This window comes from Mobula birostris, chromosome 20 (genome assembly GCF_030028105.1).
Source record: "Mobula birostris isolate sMobBir1 chromosome 20, sMobBir1.hap1, whole genome shotgun sequence".
In the NCBI taxonomy this organism is placed as follows: domain Eukaryota; kingdom Metazoa; phylum Chordata; class Chondrichthyes; order Myliobatiformes; family Myliobatidae; genus Mobula; species Mobula birostris.
The window spans coordinates 42,899,346-42,922,682 of NC_092389.1; the positions used below are offsets into that span (position 1 = coordinate 42,899,346).

At 42.5% G+C, this 23,337-nt stretch overlaps 1 protein-coding gene across 7 annotated transcripts in view; it reads left to right on the forward strand.

Annotated features, from left to right (window-relative positions):
• The window catches only part of LOC140185152 (neural cell adhesion molecule 1-like), a 722,060-nt gene that overhangs the window by 563,844 nt on the left and 134,879 nt on the right, over positions 1 to 23,337 (forward strand). For all 7 annotated transcript variants that reach the window (XM_072238532.1, XM_072238533.1, XM_072238530.1 and 4 more), the window contains 2 exons: positions 1,613 to 1,783; positions 6,229 to 6,363. In XM_072238532.1, coding sequence (XP_072094633.1) covers positions 1,613 to 1,783; positions 6,229 to 6,363 — 306 coding nt within the window. The remainder of the gene's footprint in view (positions 1 to 1,612; positions 1,784 to 6,228; positions 6,364 to 23,337) is intronic.

The following is a 23,337-nucleotide window of genomic DNA, read 5'->3' on the forward strand; positions in this document are numbered from 1 at the left end:
CGTGCCCAGAGTGATTAGCAGAACAACAGAAACAACACCACCACCAAAATGAAATAAAAACAGATGCAAAGAAAGCCCCTTTCCTCCCTCACACTCACACACAGTCAGGCCTCCAACCCCAGGACAGGCAGCCTCCGGGCCTCTGGTTTCCAGTGGGAAATCCACGTTCAATGTAAATTTATCATCGAATTATGTATAGTAGCAGGCAGCAAGTGATCCCAGGGAATCATGGGTTTGTGCCTCTGGAGGACTGTGTCCTCTCCAGGGCGCAAGCCTGGGCGGGAAGATTTGATGAACTGGCTGTTGCCCGTGCAGTGGGTCTCCCCCTCTCCACGTCACTGATGTAGTCCAAGGGAAGGGCAAGCGCTCATACAGCTTGGCACCAGTGTTGTCACAGAGGTTGCCAGAGTGAAGTTGTAAACAACATCAAACTGCCTTAGGGACCCCGGCTCTGGATTTCTTCCTCAGGGTTTACTCCCAAAGCCTTTCCCATGGGTGGGTATGGCTACAAGGCAGTGGAGGTTTAAAATCAGAGTTTTCCTTCTCCTAGGCGAGCTGCCCTCCAAGGCTGCCGAGCCCCACCTGCCCAAAGCAACTAGTTTTGAGGCGCCAGTTGTCCGCCTTTGCCCCTTCCCTTGTCAGTAGAAACAGTTCCGCTGGGCCTACTAGCTAAGCCACATGTGAAGCCCAAGAGCTGGACTTGGTTGTCAGAGGCTGTTGGAGTCGCACACCATTTGGCGCACTTTATAGGTAGTGGGAGCTTATCCCCACAACAACTCCTGGCTATGACAACCTTAGGAACCACATACTAGCCTGAGAGTAATTTTCTTGAAGGTATTCACAGTAGAACAAAGAAACACAATAGAATCAGTGAAAAACTACACACGAGGGACTGTGCCTGCACTGTATTTTTCTATTGACTCTGTGACTCTATGAAGTTACTGGAAAGGGCCAGTAACATCCCAAATGGTATCTTATATGTGCCTTGTACTGTGTGTGACTGTTGGCACTGTGTTTTGCACCTTGGCCCCAGAGGAACGATGTTTCATTTGGCTGTATTCAGGTATTGTTGAATGACAATTGAACTTGAACTTGAATGATCCCACCCACACTGCTCATGGGGTGTTTGCCCCACTTCTATCAGGGAGGAGGCTATGTAGCATCCACACCAGGACCACCAGACTCAAAAACAGTTACTTTCCCCAAACAGTAAGGCTGATCAACACCTCCACTCATTAACCCACCCCTCACACCCCAACCACCACCACTTTATCATTTCCTGTCAGTCACCTTATGTACAGACACTCCTGTGCTCAGCGTCACTTTATGGACAGACAATCAATCCGTGTGTATAAGCTATCTAATGTATTTATTTTTATTGTGTTTTTTTATCATTGTGTTCTTCGTCTTATTGTGGTTTCTTGGTGCTGCAACAGATCCGGAATAACAATTATTTTGTTCTTCTTTACACTCGTGTGCTGGAAATGGCACAAAATAATCTTGAATCCTGAATCTTGACTCTGTTAGAAATCTGAATGTATTGGTATGTTTAATTTTGAGGACCTTCTTGGCAGTACTGTTTGTATTTTAGTTCTTACTTTTACTGTTGCAGAGACTCCATCTGCTCCGACTGTGTTGACTACAGTTCCGTATTCCAGCTCAGCACAGATTAAAGTGGAGGAACCTGAATCAACTGGTGGTGTCCCAGTCCTCAAGTACCTGGTCGAGTGGAAAGTTCAGGGCGCTGATGAGTGGTTCACCAAAAATGCAGATGCAAAGGAAGGTAAGTCCGCAAAGGCAACTGGGTGATGGACAACGGGCTGTGAATGTGATTTTCCTACATTCACGCCTGGGGAAGATGCTTTTGTGCAATGAACAGGGAGCGAGGAAAGGGTGGACTTTCCTCTAGCAGGGTGACCAAAACTGAATACAATACTCCAAGCTTGTCCATCACTATTTTTGCAATAACCCTTTGAGCCACACCACCCCAGGAACCCCCGGCAAACCCGATTGACCCTAACCTAATCACGGGACAATTTACAATGGACCAGTTAACCTAGCCAGTACATCTTTGGGCTGTAGGAGGACCCAGAGAGTACTTATGCATTCCACGAGAAGAACATAGAGAGACTCCTTACAGAATGGCACCAGAATTGAACTCCAAAATCCTGAACGCCCCAAGCTGTGATAGTGCTGCACTAACCGCTACACTATTGTGGCACCCATTGTATTCAACCAAACTCAGTTCTGTCTCTATTCAAAGCCACAGCATACAGGCCAACATCCTTTATCATCGTCTATCTGGATTAGAGATCATATCTATCAGGAAAAGTTGAGCGAACTAGGGTTTTTCTCTTTGGTGTAAAGGAGGATGAGAGGTGACTCGATAGAGATGTATAAAGTGATAAGAGGCATAGAGGGAGTGAATGGTTAGAGCCTATTTCCCAGGACAGAAATGGATAACATGAAGGACATAATTTTAAGGTGATTGGAGGAAAGTATAGGGGAGATGGCAGAGGTAAGTTTTTTACAGAGAGTGGTGGGTGTCACTGCCTGTGGTGGTGATAGAGCTGATATATCAGGGGCATTTAAGAGATGCTTAGACACATGGATGAAAGAAAAACAGAGCACTATGTAGGAGGGATGGGGTAGATTGATCTTAGAGTAGGTTAAGAGGTTGGCACAACATTGTGGGCCGAAGGGCTTGTACCATGCTATTCTGATGTATGTTCTATGAACGTCACTGCAGCATTATTCTGTTTCTTATGAGAGTCAGCTGCTTATTGACTCCATTAGAAAATCTTGGCACATTTTCAAAATGAAAACAGAAAATAATGGAAAAACTCAGCAGGCCAGTCAGTACCTGTGGAAAGAAAGACAGTCAATGTTTTGGGTCTATGACCCCTTATCACAACTAAGAGAGAGTCGTAAATTAGTTTTGAATGGGAAAGGTGGTGCGGTAGTGATGTGTAGACCAAAGCGAATTTCTTTGCTCGGATGAGTTGAAATGGCTTAATGGGGACAGTTAAATACCAGGAATGGAATCCTTCCACCTAGAACTGTTGATAGCAGACCTCTAAAAGACAAGGTAACATTATGTTTGGGCCTCACTCCAGTTCTGTCCATGGGTGTGGCCTGGAGACAACTAGAGGATAACAGTTCCAGTGAAATGGAGATCAGGTGAGGGGGAAGAAGAAGAGGTCGTCATCACGACCTGCCATGAAATGCTGAGTTCATTTCTTAACATCCAGTTATTAATAACAACCTCACAGTGAATACAAACACAAGAGATTCTACAGATGCTGACCAGTGAAGGGTCTCAGCCTGAAATTTCAACTGTTTATTCATTTCCATAGACACTGTCTGACCTGCTGAGCTCCTCCAGCATTTTGTGTGTGTTGCTCACAATAAATTCATTTATTTATTAGTACAGGTGAATGCACAAATTATAAGGAGATGTCTGTAAAAATGATAACAAATAATATCTTGGAAAACCTTGGTGCAAAAATACAGCTCGTAATGGATGGAAGATACAAGTTACGTAATTGTACAGAGATATGACTTCCATTATAATTCAGTTGAGTTACAGCAAAAATAAACTGTACTACATCTGTAGAAGGTAATCCATTCCATGCTCAAGAGAATAGACAGAACATTGTAAGGAATCCAGTTCAATAATTGTTATAAAGCTCCACATTTTTAAGTGCCTCTTGCACTGTTGTTTTAATTGGTATACTACTTCTGGCTTGTTGGCAGCGATCCAGAGGACTAGGTGACACCTCATTATAAAGCATAAAATCTGTGGCTCTAAAGGTGCATGGCATAATGAGGGCTGTGCAGCATTAACTTACAGATCGAAAGCAGCATGAATAACGTTTGGACAAGTCTGCAGTTTAAAATATATTCCATTGTTCCTGGTAACCAGTTATCCTGTACAGAACATTTTATGTTCTTCATTTCAGTGACCTTTCCAGCTCAATTAGAATATTATACCCAGCAACAAATCTTACAGACCAAAATCGTAACTTATATTTTTGACAGCTTGCATTGTACAAATTGCCCTGGGTTTCTGTTTCAAAATTGGTTAACAATACACATCTTCAATAAAGTTAAGGCAGTTAAAACATTATTTGCTCCAAAAGAAATAAACTGGGGAATCTTACCAAATGTCATAGGAAGGCCTAGAGTAGCTCCTGTCTCTGCCAATGTGCATGAGAACATACAGGCCTTTGGCCCACAGTGTTAACCTACTCCAAGATTAATCTAACCGTTCATGGCCCTCCATTTTAGTTTCATCCATGTGCTTATCTGAGATTCTCTTAAATGTCCCTAATGTACTGGCCTCTACCACTACCCCTGGCAGTATGTTTCACATGTTTACCACTCGTTGTGTAAAAAAAACTTATCTGATACCCCTCCACTGTACTTTTATTCCAGTCACCTTAAAATTATACCTTCTTGCATTGGACATTTCTGCCCTGGGACAAAGGCACTGCCTGTCCACTCTGTAGCTTGTATCATCTTAAGCACCTTCTTCAAGTCTCCTCTCAATCTGCTTTGCTTCAAAGAGAAAAGCCCTAGGTTGCTCAACCTTTCCTTATTCGACATGCTCTCTAATTCAGGCAATTCTCTGGTAAGTCTCCTCTGCACCCTCTTTAGAACTTCCATATCCTTCCTATAATGAGGCAACCAGAACTGAACACAATATTCCAAATGTGGTTCAACCAGGGTTTTATAGAGTTGCAACATTACCTTGTGACTCTTGAACTCAGTTCCCAGAGTCATGAAGGCCAACACGCCATACACCTTCTTAATTATCCTGTCAACTTGCGTGACAACTTTGAGGGATCAGTGGACCTCATGATCCCCCTTTTCCTCCACTCTGCTAAGAATCCTGCCACGAACTTTGTACTTACCTTCAAGATCAACCTTCCAAAGTGAATCACTTCACACTTCCCTGATTGAACTCCATCTGCGACTTCTCAGCCCAGCTCTACATCCTGTCTTAAGTCCCATTGTAACCTACGACAGCCTTCTACACTTTCCACAATGTCAACCACCTTTGATCAACTGCAAACTTGATAACCCACCCTTCCACTTTCTCATCAAAGTCATCAATAAAAATCACAAAGAGCAGGACCCTAGATGGGGCAACTCAGTAGTGTAGTAGTTAGCACAATGCTTTTTAGTACAGGTGACCCGGGTTCAATTCCCGCAGCTTCCTGTAAGGAGTTTGTATGTTCTCCCCATGACTGTGTGGGTTCCTCTGGGTGCTCCAGTTTTCTTTCACAGGCCAAAGACATACCGGTTGGTAGGTTAATTGGTCATTGTAAATTGTCTCATGGTTAGGCTAGGGTTAAATCAGATGTCTATCAGGTGGCGTGGCTCGAAGGGCCTATTCCTTGCTGTATCTAAATAAATAAATAAATAAATACAGATCCCCATGGAACACCGCTGGTCACTGGCCTCCAAATAAAATATACTCCATCTGCCTTCTGCAGGCAGGCAGTTCTGAATTCATGAGCCAATTTTCCATGAATCCCATGCCTCCTGTCTTTCTGAATGAGAACATCCCTCCTCTAAATCATTCTAATACACTCTGTACGAATGAAACTCTGTCTCCATCAAAGTCATAATAATCAGCACATATAAAGTAATGATAGGGATTAAATGCATCCAGTGTTCAAGGTGAGCTACTTCTAGACCATTTCCTGCATTTGTTAACATTTAAATCTCTAAGCTAGTCAGGATGTCAAAGGTTACAGGGAGAAAGCAGGAGAATTGATGGATAAAAAATCAATGAAGATAGAATGGCAGAGCAGACTCAATGAGCCGAATGGCCTAATTCTACTCCTGTGTCTTCGGATCCCAAAGCAATGTTTTCATGCTATCTGGACAGTGTGAGGGAGCGTGGTAATTCTAAACACGAGATTCTGCAGATGCTGGAATTCCAGATCAACGCACACACAAAATGCTGGAGGAACTCTGCAGGTCAGGCAGCATCTGTGGAAGTGAATAAAAAGTTGATTTTTTGGGCCAACACCCTTCATCAAGTCTGAAAATTTAGGGGGAAGATGCCTGAATAAAAAAAAATGGGGGTGGGGGGGGGGGAAGAAGTGATAGGTGAAGCCAGGTAGGTTGAGGAGGGGGTGGGATAAAGGAAGAAGCTGGGAGGTGAAGGTGGAAATCATAAAAGTAATTTATGTAACAGTTTTTAATATCTGACAGTTCTAGGTTCCGAGAATGCCATTACCATCAGTGGACTCTCTCCAGAGACCACATATAACCTTCGGTTATCTGCTGTGAATGGGAAGGGAACTGGTGACGCCAGCCAGATCATTACGTTCACAACACAGCAAGTTCGTAAGTACAAGATGGTTCTTTGAACACTCCATTTACATTTACAGTGGCACAGTCACTTAGATAAGGAAATGGGCATTGAACATTTGGACTTATTAACTTGAACATCATATTCAATAACTAGTACTTTAAAGGCCATTATGTAGTCAGAGTGTCACAGGTACTCTGAAATGGAGTTAAACCATCTCTAAAGACTTAATGTTGCACATACTAACAAATACTGTCCACAGTGTTCGTATTGTTCTGTAATATTACCTTGAAGCATACTGTCATAATTTTTACCTTTGCTGCATTATTTAAAGGTAATTTAGCTGAATGTTTTTCAATGTAAAATGTTAGCCCTTTGAAGATACCAGATCTTTTTTCTATTAAGAGGAGGACATGAAGATTGAAACCACGAGCAAGAGAATTGCCGAAAAAATATATGGTCTGTGCATGTTATTTACAAACTTTGTACAAACGTGTATATAAAGTGGCATCTTTTTTTCTGTGTGTGTGTGTGTCCCCGTCCTAAATGGCCCAAAGGAATCTCACTGATCGGGAGACTTCAAATGATGGTGGTTTAAATCCTGGCGATAAACCAGTTCATTGTGGCTGTGAGAATCTGCTTTCTGACCAATCCTGAGAAGGAAGATAAAGAGTCTTCCCTGAAGTAATATAATTTCTGAAAATGAAGTGCTGTTTGATGGTACAGATTACTGGCCCTAATTTCACACCTAATTTGGCAGCTTTATCTGTGAGAAAAGCAATTTTTTAAATGTGCAAATGGCTGCATTGTGCTGGCACAATCCCCTGAAATTCAGTTCGATAGAGAAGCTAACATTAACGTTGATGGATGTTCTGGAATTTGAATGTACTGGTAGTGACCAGAAAGGACAGGCAATGGAAATTTAGATTTTTATCTTTATTCAATTTGTTTGACAAAAGTTTGTAATTGTGCTAAGGAAGGAAACACACAGTTGTTAGAGAGCAGGTCTCCAAAAGCTTTTAATCTTCACACATATTGGCCAAAGTAATTCTGATTTTAAAAGTTCTCATATAATTGTCTGGCTAATAAGTATTAACAGCTTGTCACCACTTCTGAAACAAAGTGGGGACGAGTGAGAGAAGGGTTGTATTTTAGAGATTGGACATCTAGTACATGTCCTGGTGTGGAAGTGAAAAAACAAAATAAGTCCATAATTTGAACCCAGTCCCCCATTTGTGATGCAGGCACTGGTATTGTTTGTGAGAACTGCAGATGGAAAGAAGTTGTTCACTGAAGTACATAGAGGGAGTGATTGTGGATGTGGCTTCTGTGTTAGGCTGTAAAGCCTGCTTGTAATTTTAGTTTTGTTAACCCTTGTTTTTATGAATGCGACTGTAATCTAAACCACTCTCCATCACAATTATAGCTACTTATAACCATTCAGTTTTAGGAATCAAATAGCGATCCTTTTTTAATTACAATGTGGGTTCTGTGGTAAAATCAAGTTTCATTTCTATCTTTAATTCTTTTCTTAGACCATAAGACATAGGAGCAGAATTAGGTCATTTGGCCCATTGAATCCATTCCACCGAGATGTAACACAGAGCGTCATAGGAAGTCATTCCTGCCTGTGGCCATCAACTTTATAACTCCTCCCTTGGAGGGTCAGACACCCTGAGCCAATAGGCTCGTCCTGGACTTATTTCCTGGCATAATTTACATATTACTATTTAGTTATTTATGGTTTTATTACTATTTAATTACTTATGGTGCAACTGTAACGAAAACCAATTTCCCCGGGGATCAATAAAGTATGGCTATGACTAATCCGCTCTGCCATTTTATAATGGCTGATCCCTTTCCCTTCTCAATCCCTTTCTCCTGCCTTTTCCCTGTAACCTTTATGCCCTGACTCATCAAGAATCTGTCAGCTTCTGCCTTAAATACACCCAATGACTTAGTCTCCACAGCCGGTTATGGCAAAGAATTCCACAGATTCACCATCCTCTGACTAAAGAAATTCCTCCTCATCTCCATTTTAAATGGATGTTCCTCTATCCTGTGGTTGTGCCCTCTGGTCCTAGACACCCCAACTATAGGAATCATGTTCTCCACATACACTCGATTGAGGCCTTACAGCATTTGATTTGTCTCAATGAGATTCCCCCCCTCATTCTTTTAAATTCCAGTGAGTACAGGCCTGGAGGCATCAAACACTCCTCATGTGATAAGCCTTTCATTCCTGGAATCATTTTCATGAACCTCCTTTGAACTCTCTCCAATGTGAGCATACCTTTTCTGTATGAAACTGCTCACAATACTCCAAGTGAGTTCTCACCAGTGCCTTCTGAAGCCTCAATGTTACATCCTTGTTTTTATATTCTAGTCCTCTCAAAATGAATGTAAACATTGCAAACTTGCAAGTTAACCTTTAAGGAATCCTGCACGAAGACTCCCAAGTCTCTTTGCACCTTGGATTTTTGAATTTTCTCCCCATGTGGAAAATAGTTTACCCTGTTTTTCCTTCTACCAAACTGCATGACTCTACACTTCCCGACACTGTTCCATCAGCCACTTCTTTGCCCATTCTCCTAATCTGTCTAAGTCCTTCTGCAGCCTCTCTGCTTCCTCAACACTACCTGCCCCTCCACCTATCTTTGTATCCTGCAAACTTGGCCACAAAGCCATAAATTCTGTCATCGAAATCAATGACATACAATGTAAAAAGAGTCGGACCCAACACAGACCCCAATGGAACACCACTAGTCACCGGTAGCCAATCAGAAAAGTCTGCTTTTATTCCCACTCTTTGCTTCCTGCCAGTCAGCCAATGCTCAAGCCATGCTAGAACCTTTCCTGCAATACCATAGACTCTTGTCTTGTTAAGCAACCTCACCTGTGGCACCTTGTCAGAGGCCTTCTGAAAATCCAAGTATACAACATCCACTGATTCTCCTTTGTCTCTCCAGCTTGTTATTTCTTCATAGAAGCCCAACAGATTTGTCAGGCAAGATTTTCTTCAAGGAACAGATGTTTTATTATGCGCCTCTAAGTACCCCTAAACCTCATCCTAAATAATGGTCTCCAACATATTCTCAACTACTCAAGTCAGGCTAACTGGTCCTTTCTTCTGTCTCCCTCCCTTCTTAAAAGTGGTGGGGCATTTGCAATATACATTTCTCCAGAACCATGCCAGAATCTCAGGATCCTTGAAACATCATTACTAATACTTCCACAATCTCTTCAGCTACCCTTTTTGGAACCCTGGGGTGTAGTCCATCTGGTCCAGGTGACTTATCTCCCTCAGATAAGGCTATAAAGCTTTCCAAACACCTTCTGCCTAGTAATAGCAGCTGTGCTTACTCATGCCCCCTGACTCTCTCAGACATTCGGCATACTGCTAGTGTCTTCCACAGTGAAGACTGATGCAAAATACTTGGTCAACTCATCCGCCAGTTCCTTGTTCCCTATTACTACCTCTTAAGTGTTATTTTCCAATGGTCTGATATCTATTCCCACCTCTCTTTTGCGTCCAGATATAATCATATGGTCTGACACCAGTAGAGAAGTGGTTATTGGTAAACTCACAGTCCCCTGGGAAGACAACATCGATGAAGCTCATGAGCGCAAGTTAACCAAGTATGCAGAATTAAGATCAGAGTGCAGAGACAGGGAGTGGAATATCTCATGCTCATTTGAATTAGGTTGCCGTGGGTTTATTGCGTTCACTTTCCAGAAGTGGCTCGGTGACGTTGGCTTCACTAGAAGAGAGATCAAGTCAACCAGCAGGGCTGTAGCTGAAGCAGCAGAGAAAGGATCAGCATGGGTGTGGACCAAGTACGTCCAGAGGGGCAGATAGTCAGACAGTGTATCCATCTTTTGCAAACCCTTCAGTAGTTGCATAGACACCTGAAGAGTAGACTATCTGTTGGATGGAAGTGACCAACAACTCTGATAGAGGCAGATGCTAAGTTTTTAAGCTCACCAGTGGGAGGTGGTGCTTTAGCACTGCTGGCCCACCACCTCGAGGGAGTCTTGATCATAAGCGGGCCGAAACTCCTGAAGACAGGTGGCAGATCAACTGATGATCCCACTAGTGATAGCACAGGACAGTTAACATCTTAGTCCACGTGTATTTTCAATTCTATCTGAAAAAGCTTCTGGTATCACCTTTGATATTATTGGCTAGATCAGCGGTCCCCAACCACTGGGCCGCAGAGCATGTGCTACCGGGCCGTGAGGAAACGATACGAGTCAGCTGCACCTTTCCTCATTCCCTGTCACGCACTGTTGAACTTGAACATAGGGTTGCCAACTGTCCCGTATTTGCTGGGATATCCCGTATATTGGGCTAAATTGGTTTGTCCCATATGGGACTGCTCTTGTCCCATATTTCCCCCGCTAAGGTAGAGCGTTCCTATGAAACCTTTCATGCTGAAATGGCGTAAAGTGAAGAAGCAATTACCATTAATTTATATTGGAAAAATTTTTGAGCATTCCCAGACCCAAAAAAATAACCTCACAAATCATACCAAATAATACATAAAACCAAAAAAATAACACTAACATATAGTAAAAGCAGGAATGATATGATAAATACACAGCCTATATAAAGAAGAAATAATGTATGTACAGTGTAGTCGGGAAGATGAAGCCAAGACCGATTTGTGGGTGGGGGGGGGAGTCGGCACGTATGCGCATGTGTACACAGGTGCCCGCGCAAGGCTTCATGGTCATGGTAGTCCTTCCTGGGGTAAAGTGTCCCGGGATTTGACTGCTACTTTTGTCCCTTATTTGGGAGTGAGAAAGTTGGCAACCCTAACTGTAGAAGGCATGTTGAGGTGAGTTTAACCCTACTAGAACACCCCCCCCCCCCACCCCCAGGTCGGCCGGTCCGCAAGAGTATTGTCAATATTAAACCGGTCCGCAGTGCAAAAAAGGTTGGGGACCCCTGGGCTAGATGGTCTTCATATTTTATCTTTTCCCTCCTTATGGTGGTTTTAGTTGTCTTAATGTTGATTTTTAAAAGCTTCCTAATCCTCTAACTTCTGGCTAATTCTTGCTTTGTGTTGGCTTTGACTTCCCTCGTCAGCCAGGGTTGTGACATCCTGCCTTTAGAATACCTCTTTGGGACTTATCTATTCTGTGCCTTCTGAATTGCTTCCAGCAACTCCAGCCATTGTTGCTCTGCCGCCACCCCTGCTAGTGTCCCTTTCCAATCAACTTTGACCAGCTCCTATCTAATGCCTCTGTAATTCTCTTTACTCCACTGTAATACTTTATACTGGACTTTATCTTCTCCCTCTCAAGTTGTAGGGCGAATTGTATCATATTATGATTATTGGCTTCTAAGGGTTCCTTTACCTTTAAACTCCCTAATCAAATCCAGTTCATTACACAAGATTCAATCCAGAGTAGCTGATCCCCTAGTGGGCTCAACTGCAAGCTTCTCTTTCTCTCTCTCTCTCAGGATCCAAAATCAGTACCAACCTGATTTTTTAATTATTTGTTAATATTAAAATTTTATTATTATTATCTAGTTCCCAATATACCTGCATATAGAAATACTCCATGTCTGTCGTAACGTTGCCCTCTTTGCATGCCTTTTCTATCTCCCGTTGTTATTTACTATATATTCCACATCCTGGCTACTGTTCAGAACCCTGTATATAACCCCCATCAGGATATATTTTTCCCTTGCAGTTCCTTAGCTACCCACAATGATTCTACATGCTCCGATCCTACATTACCTCTTTATAGTGATTTGATTTCATTTTTTGCCAACAAAGCCATTCCGCCTCCTCTGTCTACCTGCCTGTTCTTCACTACAAGGCGTATCCTTGGATGTTAAGCTCCCAGCTGTGATCTTCTTTCAGCCATGAGTTAATGATGACCACAACGTCATACCTGCCAATCTCTAACTGCGCTACAAGTTGGGGAAGTCCAGAACGAGGGGTCAGTTTGAGGATAAAGGGGAAGCCTTTTAGGACCGAGATTAGGAAAAACTTCTTCACTCAGAGAGTGGTGAATCTGTGGAATTCTCTGCCACAGGAAGCAGTTGAGGCCAGTACATTGGCTATATTTAAGAGGGAGTTAGATATGGCCCTTGTGGCTACGGGGATCAGGGGGTATGGAGGGAGGGCTGGGGCGGGGTTCTGAGTTGGATGGTCAGCCATGATCATAATAAATGGCGGTGCAGGCTCGAAGGGCCGAATGGCCTACTCCACCTATTTTCTATGTTTCTATGTTTCTAAGATCGTTTACCTTCTTCTATATGTTGTGTAAAACACCTTCAGTCCTGTATTTGTGACACTTTGTGATTTTGTCCGCCGTTACACTGCAAATCATCTGCCCTATCATCTTCCTGTCCATCCTGACAGCCTCACTACACACTGTCTTTACTTTTATACCAACTGTCCCATCCCCAGCCCTTTCATTCGGTTTCCAATCACCTGCCAAATTAAATGTTTTTGATAAGTCAACTTTCGTCCCTTTTCACATCTTTTCTTTATTTCTTTCTGTTCATCTCATCTCTGTCCGTTACTAGACACTAGAATACTATAATGCAGTACAGGCCCTTCGGCCCTCGATGTTGTGCCGACCCATATATTCCTTAAAGTACTAAACCCACACTACCCCATAATCCTCTATTTTCCTTTCATCCATGTGCCTGTCCAAGAGGCTCTTAAATACCGCTAATGTTTTAGCCTCCACCACCATCCCTGGCAAGTTATTCCAGGCACCCACAACCCTCTGTGTGAAAAAACTTACCCCTGATATCTCCCCTAAATTTCCCTCCCTTAACTTTGTACATATGCCCTCTGGTGTTTGCTATTCGTGCTCTGGGAAACAGGTACTGGCTATCCACCCTATCTATGCCTCTCATAATCTTGTAGACCTCTATCAAGTCCCCTCTCATCCTTCTACACTCCAAAGAGAAAAGGCCCAGCTCTGCTAACCTTGCCTCATAAGACTTGTTTTCCAATCCAGACAACATCCTGGTACATCCCCTCTGCACCCTCTCCATAGCTTCCACATCCCCTCTACAATGAGGTGACCAGAACTGAACTGAACAATACTTTTAAGTGTGGTCTCACCAGAGATTTGTAGCGTTGCAACATGACCTCTCTACTCTTGAAGTCAATCCCCCTATTAATGAAGCCTAGCATCCCATATGCCTCTTAACTATCCTATCAACTTGTGCAGTGACCTTGAGGGATGTATGGATTTGAACCCCAAGGTCCCCCTGTTCATCCACACTCTTAAGTAACCAACCATTAACTGTGTACTCAGCCTTCTGGTTTGTCCTTCCAAAATGCATTACCACATACTTATCCGGATTGAACTCCATCTGCCACTTTTCTGCCCAGCTCTGCATCCTGTCTATATCCTCTTGTAACCTTCGACAACCTACAGCTCCATCCACAACTCCTCCAATCTTCGTGTCATCTGCAAACTTACTCACCCATCCTTCCACCTCTTCATCCAGGTCATTTATAAAAATCACAAAGAGCAGGGGTCCCAGGACAGATCCTTGTGGCACTCCACTAGTCACCGACCTCCAGGCAGAATACTTTCCTTTCACTACTACCTTCTGCTTTCTTCCTGTAAGCCAATTTTTTATCCAAACAGCCAAGGTTCCACTGATCCCATGCCTCATGACTTTCTGGATGAGTCTCTCGTGGGGGACCTTGTCAAATGCCTTGCTAAAATCCATGTAGACCACATCTACCGCCCTACCCTCATCTTTTTCTTTTGTTACCTCTTCAAAAAACTCAATTAGGCTCATGAGGCCCAACCTACCCTTCACAAAGCCATGTTGACCATCCTTGAGTAGACTGTACTTCTCCAAATGCTCGTAGATCCTATCCTTAAGAATCCTTTCCAATAGTTTGCAGACCACTGATGTAAGACTCACCGGTCTATAGTTCCCAGTATTCTCCCTATTACCTTTTTTAAACAAGGGAACTACATTTGACATTCTCCAATCCTCCAGCACCTCCCCTGCAGCCAAAGAGGATTCAAAGAGCTGAGCTACTGCTCCAGTGATCTCTCCTCTCACTTCCCACAGTAACCTGGGGTATATCACATCCAGCCCTGGGGACTTATCAATCTTGATGTTTTTAAGAAGATCCAACACTTCTTCCTTAATCTCCACATTGTCCAGCACGCAGGCCTGTTCTATTTCGACCTCACCCTGATCAAGGTCCTTTTCCCTTGAGAATACTGAAGCAAAGTATTCATTTAGGACCTCCCCAACCTCATCCACGTCCAGGCACGTGTTGCCTTCTTTATCCTTTCGTGGCCCCACCTTCATTGTTGTCATCCTTCTGTTCTTCACGTACGCATAGAATACCTTGGGGTTCTCCTTAATCCTACGTGCCAAGGTCTTCTCATGCCCCCTTCGAGCTCTCCTAAGTCCTTTCTTAAGCTCCTTCCTGGCTACCCTATATTTCTCATGAGCCCTTCCTGCTTCTTATATCTATCATATGCTTTCTTTTTCCTCTTGACGAGTTGCCTCACATGTTTCGTCAGCCACGGTTCCCTTTTCCTACCATTTTTTCCTTGTCTCAGTGGGACAAACCTATCCTGAACCCAGCACAAGTGAAAGCAGTTTTCAAAGGGGAGCCAAGTAAGTTCATCCAATGATCCTCTTTCTGTCCCTGTTTGTCATTCATGTCTTAGTTTTCCAATATTTTCAGATATGCCTGCAATGTGTTATACATCAGAGTGTAAAGTCATAAAATGGGCTCCCACTTGGCCCTCTGCAGAGTGTAGTGCTCCCACCTGGGTCTAATCAACACTGCAGGGTAGTAATGAGATGATAACCAAGGCCAACCAACAAAATGAACTGAAGTGAATTTGGCATCTTCCCAGTTATATTCGTATTTACTCCTTGTCTGGTTTCAGTGCATCAACTGAGAGCTGATGGCAGCTCGCTGCAGCCTTTCGATTGGTGGTGATTTAGCAATAAGTGTATGACCATAACATAAAAACACTTCTCATCATTTCCTGACATCAATCATTTGACATTTAATCACTATAAATCTGCAACAGCAATTATCTTAAAAGCATTCTAATTTAACTGTGTCTCTTACTCTGTTTCCCAGGTGGGTGGTTTATCTTTTTCTGATATTGCAGTTCTTGTCCAGATCAACAGTGACCTTTTTGTTTGATCAGTTGTCAAGGCAACATGATGTTTGTGTGTTTTTCCCTGATGGCATTGGGGCATGGGAGATATCTCGGTGATAGCATCCACTTTAGGAGAGATTAGGTGAAGAGTGCAATGTTGATTCATTGAGATTCATTCCTTGAGTTTCTCCTTGTGGGCAGTGAGATGGTGAATATTTCTTCAAAACTATTCCAAGTGCTTGGGAAGTTGTAAAGTGACCAGCAGGAGCCTGACCATCTCACACACAAGTTGCTGAAGGAACTCAGTAGGTCAGGCAGCATCTACGGAGAGGAATAAATAGTCGATGTTTCAGGCCGAGACCCTTCACCAGAAACCTTGGTTGTTGTTTATCATCTGTTGTAAAATGACCATCAAGAGACTGATGTTCTCATGTCGCCTCTTCCACCCTTGGCATACGTCTACATCCTCTTGCCGATAAACTCCTGACCCTTGCAGCTACATGTAGTGGCCACTTTACTCGGTACAGGAGTGTAAACCGGTATGGTCTGCTGCTTTAGTCCATCCACTTCAAGGTTCAATGTGATATGTGTTCAGAGATGCTCTTCTGCACACCACTATTATAATGCATGGCTATTTGAGTTACTGTCACCTTGAACCAGTCTGGCCATTCTCCTCTGATCTCTGTCATTAACAGGGCATTTTTGCCCACAGAACTGACACTCACTGGATGTTTTTTTTTGTTTTGTGCACTATTCCCTGTAAACTCTAGAGACTTGTGTTTGAGAATCCTAGGAGATCAGCAGTTTCTAAAATACTCAAATCACTCCATCTGGCGCCAACAATTATTGCATGGTCAAAATCACTTAGATCACATTTCTTCCTCATTTTCATATTTGGTATGAACAACAACTGAACCTCTTAACCATGTCTGCATGCTTTTATATATTGAGTTGCTGCCGCACAATTGACTGATCAGATATTTGCATTAATGAGCAGGTGTATAGGTGTTCTTAATAAAGTGGCCACTGAGTGTACATCCTTGCTTGAATCCCTTACACTTGTGTTATGTTCTGTAACTCTAGAAACTAATTGAAATGAAAACACAGGAGCCAGGGATACTCATGTACACTTAGTTTCTCTTTTAGTGAGGCGCACACATATGACGTGGTGGCGTAATGACTTATGTCATTCACGTACTTCTTACAGATAACCCTTAATGAATTACGTGAATAAACAAGGAAAGCTTAATCAAATAATACATTTAAAATATTATGCAAATATTGCTGAAATATTAAATACACTACAAAGTGGATCCCCAACTCACCCTTGAGTTGTCTTGCTCAATGCTTGACCATCTGCCCCCTTCCAAGTCATGCCTCATCCCCATTTGTAATTTTGACCCACCCATTTCAGACTTCTCTCCCAGAACCCACAAGATGAAAACTCGTGGAAGGTAGGTCTGTTTTGACTGTGGTGGATCTAGGAACATTGAGGGGATTTTTAAACTTCATTATACAGGTTAGGTAAATCAGTTGACTGATCTTTCAAGATATGATTAGTTTGCAATTAAACCTGTTAGATGTACACCATATGACCATAAGACAGGAGCAGAATTAGGCCATCTGGCCTATCGGCTCTTCTCTGCCATTCCATCATGGCTGATATATTATCCCCCTCAACCTCATTCTCCTGTCTTCTCCCCATAATGTTTGACGCCCTTACTAATCAAGAACTGATCAACCTTCAGTTTAATTATTCCAATGACTTGGTCTCCACAGCCATCTGTGGCAACGAATTCCACAGATTCACCATGCCCCGGCTAAAGAAATTCCTCCTTATCTCATTCTCAAAGGACATCCTCTATTCTGAATCTGTGCCCTGTGGTCCTAGTCTTCTCACTAAAGGAAACATCCTTTCCAGGTCCACTGTTAAAAGGATACCATTGTGCCTGCAACAGGCCAATTTTGCTGCCTCACTACATTTTTAATTTATTTTTGCACTACTTACTTAATTTAACTATTTAATAGATATATATTTACTGTAATTTATTTATTATATATTTATCATGTATTGCATTGTACTGCTGCCGCAAAGTTAACAAACTGCACGATATATGCTGGTGATATGAAACCTGATTCTGATTCTGGAATGTAAAACCTTACAGTGCAATGACGTAGGTCTGTATAACCTAAGCAATAAATTTATGAAGTGACCAACGAATATTTTCTTTGCCCAGTGACTGTAGCATTTGCTTGTAGTTTGCAAATAGCCATTGAGTTTTGGCTTAATATTTATGCACACAGCTCACTGCTTTTAATACCTTTGATCTGTTTAATGTTCTGTGAACAATGGGAGTTACTTTGTGTCTCTGAACACTAAGAAGATGAAGTTTCAAATTCATCAGCTGGGGAATACTGATTTGCATCAGCTTTCATGTGATGTGCTGGTTTATAAAGCAGACCAAGCACAATAACAGGTATCAAGGGACTTGGAAGGTAGACACTTAACCTTGCAATAAATTAGCTTGACCTTGCTGATGTCACAGCTTTGAAGAAGTGATTGTCTTCGATTAATGTTTAACACATCCTTCATCGCTGATATCAATTTCTTTTAATGTGTGGAGGTGTCTAGCTTCACAGACATATATAAAAAGCATAACTAATGCATTCTAAAAGTAATTAAGATATTGTTACAAGTGAGCATTAATTTCAGGTTTTCAGATAAGGAACCACTCCCACTAATACAGCATTGCAACTTGCTATTGACATGAATTATCTTGTAAGTTCTTCAAGGCAACTCTATAAGCAATGATTTTCCTAATGTAAATTGATAATTTTCCACAAATCCTTCATCTTGTTTGAATATTGCACACTGCATCTCATTTAAAAGCATCAGGTCCATGGAGTCTCTGTGTCCATTCTGATGCAAACAAGTCAGTGGGTATAGATTAGCTGATGATAGTTTTAGTCTGAACATATCTTATTTATTTTTATTTAGAGTAAAAACAGCCCTTTCCAATTATCTGCACCGCCCAGGCACCCAACTATTTAACTCCAGCCTAATCACAGGACAATTCGCACTGACAAGTTATCCTACAAACCAGTACATCTTTGGACTGTGGGAGGAAACTAAAGCACCCGGCAGAAACACACGCAGTCATGGAATGGACGTACAGACTTCTTACAGACATCAGAATTGAACTCTGAACTCTGAACTCCGACACCCTGAGCTGTAATAGTGTCATGCTAATCTCTAAGCTGCCCTAGCCCTTTTAAATATCTCTCTCAGTTTGGTGAAACATTGAATCCCTTCGCACAATGGGGTGAAATTCCTGCCGCCTCATCAGTAGAAGGATTTGGAAGCTTTGAAGAGGGTGCAGAGGAGATTTACCAGGATACTACCTGGTCTTGAGGGCATGTATATGAAAATAGGTTGAGCGAGCATAGGTTTTTTTCTTCGGAGCAAAGGAGGATGAGGGGTAACTTGATAGAGGTGTACATGATGGTAAGAGGCATAGACAGAGTGGACAGCCAGAGGCTTTTACCATAAGACCCTAAGATATAGGAGCAGAAGTAGGCCATTCGGCTCATTGAGTCTGCTCCACCATTCAATCATGACTGACCCAATTCTTCCAGTCATCCCAGCTCCCCTGCCTTCTCCCTATACCCGTTGATGCCCTGGCTAATCAAGAGCCTATCTATCTCTGCCTTAAATGCACCCAATGACTTGGCCTCTACAGCCGCTCGTGGCAACAAATTCCACAGATTTACCACCCTCTGACTAAATTAATTTCTCTGCATTTCTGTTCTAAAAGGATGTCCTTCAATCCTGAAGTCATGCCCTCTTGTCCTAGATTCCCCTACCATGGGAAATAACTTTGCCATATCTAATCTGTTCAGGCCTTTTAACATTGGGAATGTTTCTATGAGATCCCCCCTCATTCTCCTGAACTCCAGGGAATACAGCCCAAGAGCTACCAGTTGTTCCTCATACGGTAAACCTTTCATTCCTGAAATCATTCTCGTGGATCTTCCCTGAACCCTCTCCAATGTCAGTATATCCTTTCTAAAACAAGGAGCACAAAACTGCACACACTACTCCAAGTGTGGTCTCATGAGTGTCTTACAGAGCCTCAACATCACATCCCTGCTCTTATATTCTATGCCTCCAGAAATGAATGCCAACATTGCATTCACTTTCTTCACCACCTACTCAACCTGGAGGTTAACCTTTAGGGTATCCTGCACAAGGACTCCCAAGTCCCTTACCATCTCTGCATTTGGAATTATCTCCCCATCTAAATAATAGTCTGCCCATTTACCTTCCACCAAAGTGGATGACCATACACTTTCCAACATTGTATTTCATTTGCCACTTCTTTGCCCATTCCCCTAAACTATCTAAGTCTCTATACAGGCTCCCTGTTTTCTCAACACTATCCGCTCCTCCACCTATTTTTATATCATCGGCAATTTTAGCCACAAATCGATTAATCCCATAGTCCAAATCATTGACATACATCATAAAAAGCAGCGGTCCCAACACCGACCCCTGTGGAACTCCACTGGTAACCAGCAGGCAGCCAGAATAAGATCCCTTTATTCCCACTCTCTGCTTTCTGCCGATGAGCCAATTCTCCACCCATGCTAGCAACTCCCCTGTAATTCCATGGGATCTTATCTTGCTAAGCAGCCACCTGTGCGGCACCTTGTCAAAGGCCTTCTGAAAATCCAAGTACAGCACGTCTACTGCGTCTCCTTTGTCTACCCTGCGTGTAATTTCCTCAAAAAATTGCAGTAGGTTATACATGCTGTCTTTGGCCTATCTTGTCATGTGCCTCCAGGTACTCCGTAATCTCATCCCTAACTATCGATTCCAACAACTTCCCAACCACTGATGTCAGGCTAACAGGTCTATAGTTTCCTTTCTGCTGCCTCCCACCCTTCTTAAATAGCGGTGTAACATTTGCATTTTTCCACTCATCCGGTACAATGCCAGAATCTATCGGCTCTTGAAAGATCATTGTTAATGCCTCCACAATCTCTCCAGCCACCTCCTTCAGAACCTGAGGGTGCGCTCCATCAGGTCCAGGAGATTTATCCACTCTCAGACCATTAAGCTTCCTGAGCACCTTCTCAGTCGTAATTCTCACTGCACCTACTTCACTTCCCTGACACTCTTGAATGTCCGGTATACTGTAGATGTCTTCCACTGTGAAGATCGATTCAAAATACGCACTCAGTTCCTCTGCTATCTCTGCGTCTCATTACAATATCTCCAGCGTCATTTTCTATTGGTCCTATATCTTCCCTCAACTCTCTTTTACCCTTTATATACTTAAAAAGGCTTTTACCTTCATTTTGTGAAGTTAAACAAGTGCAAGACCTACACAGTGAATGGCAGGGCACTGTGCAGTGTTATTGAACAGAGAATTACTGGGGTATAAACACACAGTTCCTTGAAATTGGCAACAGAAGTGGGCAAGGGAGGTGAAAGCATACCGATAAAATCCAAAACATTTTCAAGCATTTTTATACTTTGATAAAAGCTATTAATATATGCTTTAGAAATCACCATGAATTGCATCAATCTGTATATCAGACAGTTCATTGCAGTTATTGGCACCAATACCCATTCACCTGTCACTGTAAATAAGTTATATTTCAAAGAGGAATCTGTTGTGACTGTTTTTCTAGCTTTTACTCAAGCCTAATTTACTATCTCATTACATTATAAACATCTTAGACAACAGAGATCATGATTTATATTTGATGGAAATGATGTAGTGTCTGGTTCATTTCATTCTCAATCATTCTTCTTATTTACATTGTATTTAATTACATTCCTCATGCTTACCAAATTTTTTCAGTAGTTTGCACTGCATCCACTGATGACAGTAACAGAAGGCAGGTTTAGCCAAAAATAAATGCAAGGTGTGTTTTGGTTCACTAAATTTCAATAAGCTATTGCGTCTGTCTAATTGAAACACATATCACTGCCCTGTTAATTTTAACCTGTCTAACAAACAGCAAATTACATTTTGAAGAATAAGATGTTCCAAACTATTTCACTAGCAAACAAAATGGGCAGCATTGGAGTGTAGTGGTTAGCGTAAGAGTATTACTGCACCAGCAATCACGAATCGAGGTTCAAACCCCATTGCTGTCTGTAGGAAGTTTGCATGTTATCCCCCTGACTGCAGGGATTTCTACTTGTGGGGGGTGTTCCAGTTTCCTCCCACATTCCAAAGACACACGGAATCAGAATCAGGTTTGCTATCATCGGCATATATTGTTTTCAGCAGTAGAACATTGCAATACATAATCATAAAAACTATAAATTACAATAAGGAATATATACATATGTATGTAACCCTCTTACCAAGCTCATATGCAAACTTGGCTTGTTAGCTAACTCTGACTCAGTGGTGAGAAGACCACCTTTCATAAACAAAATATGTTTAAGGTCAGTATGATTTGGAGTTCAACCAAACAGAAAATGTGCTGTTCCAATGAAAGAGACCTCAATTTGAGTGAATGCTGTGGAAATACTGCCCATACACAATTGTCGGTCAGCAAGAAATAACAGATTGTACACCGCATAAAATTGTAAAGAAAGTATATTTACCAATTTCAGCTTTATCAAACAGTTAATAGGAAAAAGAAGTGGACCCATTACAGTTAAACCAGTCTAAATGTGCATGTAACTGTTGGAGCTCATACTGGAGTTGTCTTTTACCCACCGCAGTCCGAACTTCCCTCAAAGTCCATCTCAAACAAACTGGCTCTCTATCAAGAGTGTTAACCCTTCATTTTTGGAGCCATTCGTCTGCACAAAGCACCTTGTGCAATGGGGACTCTCCCTCCGACGGCATTCTGTGGCGTCTTCCCTCCTGTCCCACTCCGCAGCTCCCACCAAAAGACCCCAAACTGTCCGTCACAAAACTCCCTCCATCCCCCACTCTGGCTACAACTTTTACCTGATCCCACCATCCTGATTGACTGACACAACATTCCTAAGTAAAGCAACATGGTGTCTTATCCCCAGCCAAAACCAAACCTTCTACCTGCAGGACACTGCTTTTGCAGAAGACTGTTAAAATGAAATGCCTACAACATAGCAGTAGAAATCTTAACCAGGGTATTACATATATATATAAAATTAAATTAGCTAAGTAGTGCAAAAAGACAGGAAAAAGCATGGGTTCATTGACCATTCGGAAATCTGATGGCAGTGGGGAAGAAGCTATTTCGAAAATGGTGAGCGTGTGTCTTCCTTTTTGATGGTAGCAATGAGAGGGGCGTGCACTGGGTGACGAGGGCCTTTAATGATGGATGCTGCCTCGGTGCTGGGGAGGCAAGTGCCCATGATAGAGCTGGCTGAGTTTGCAACCCTCTGCAGCTTTTTCCTATTCTGTGCAGTGGCCCCACCATATCAAAATGTGATACAACCAGTTTGAATGCTCTCCACAGTACCGGTCATGCATGCAGCCTGGTACAGCCGTTCCGATCTATTCTTTTACTTTCTTCTTCTTACTTTTTAATTTACGTTATTTTTTGTATTTTTTTCTCACGGTAACACGTCGAAGCTGCGCCCTCTCTAACATGCTGGTAGAGAGTGTTTTATTAGGGTTTTCTTTAGCGCTGGAAATGGTTACATCCCAACACGTGGGACAGAAGCAAGGTCGCATTGTGTATTCCACGGACCAACAAATTCCGGTCGGCTTAGCGATCAGAGCGGCAGACACTCCTGCTGAAATCCGGAGGAAAACACACAGAGGGGGATCACAAAGCCGAGGAAAGAGGACCGGGTCGAGACAACAGAGACTTTTGGAGAAGAGGAGTTCGGTGGGTAATACCGTTCCGCCTGACCGGAA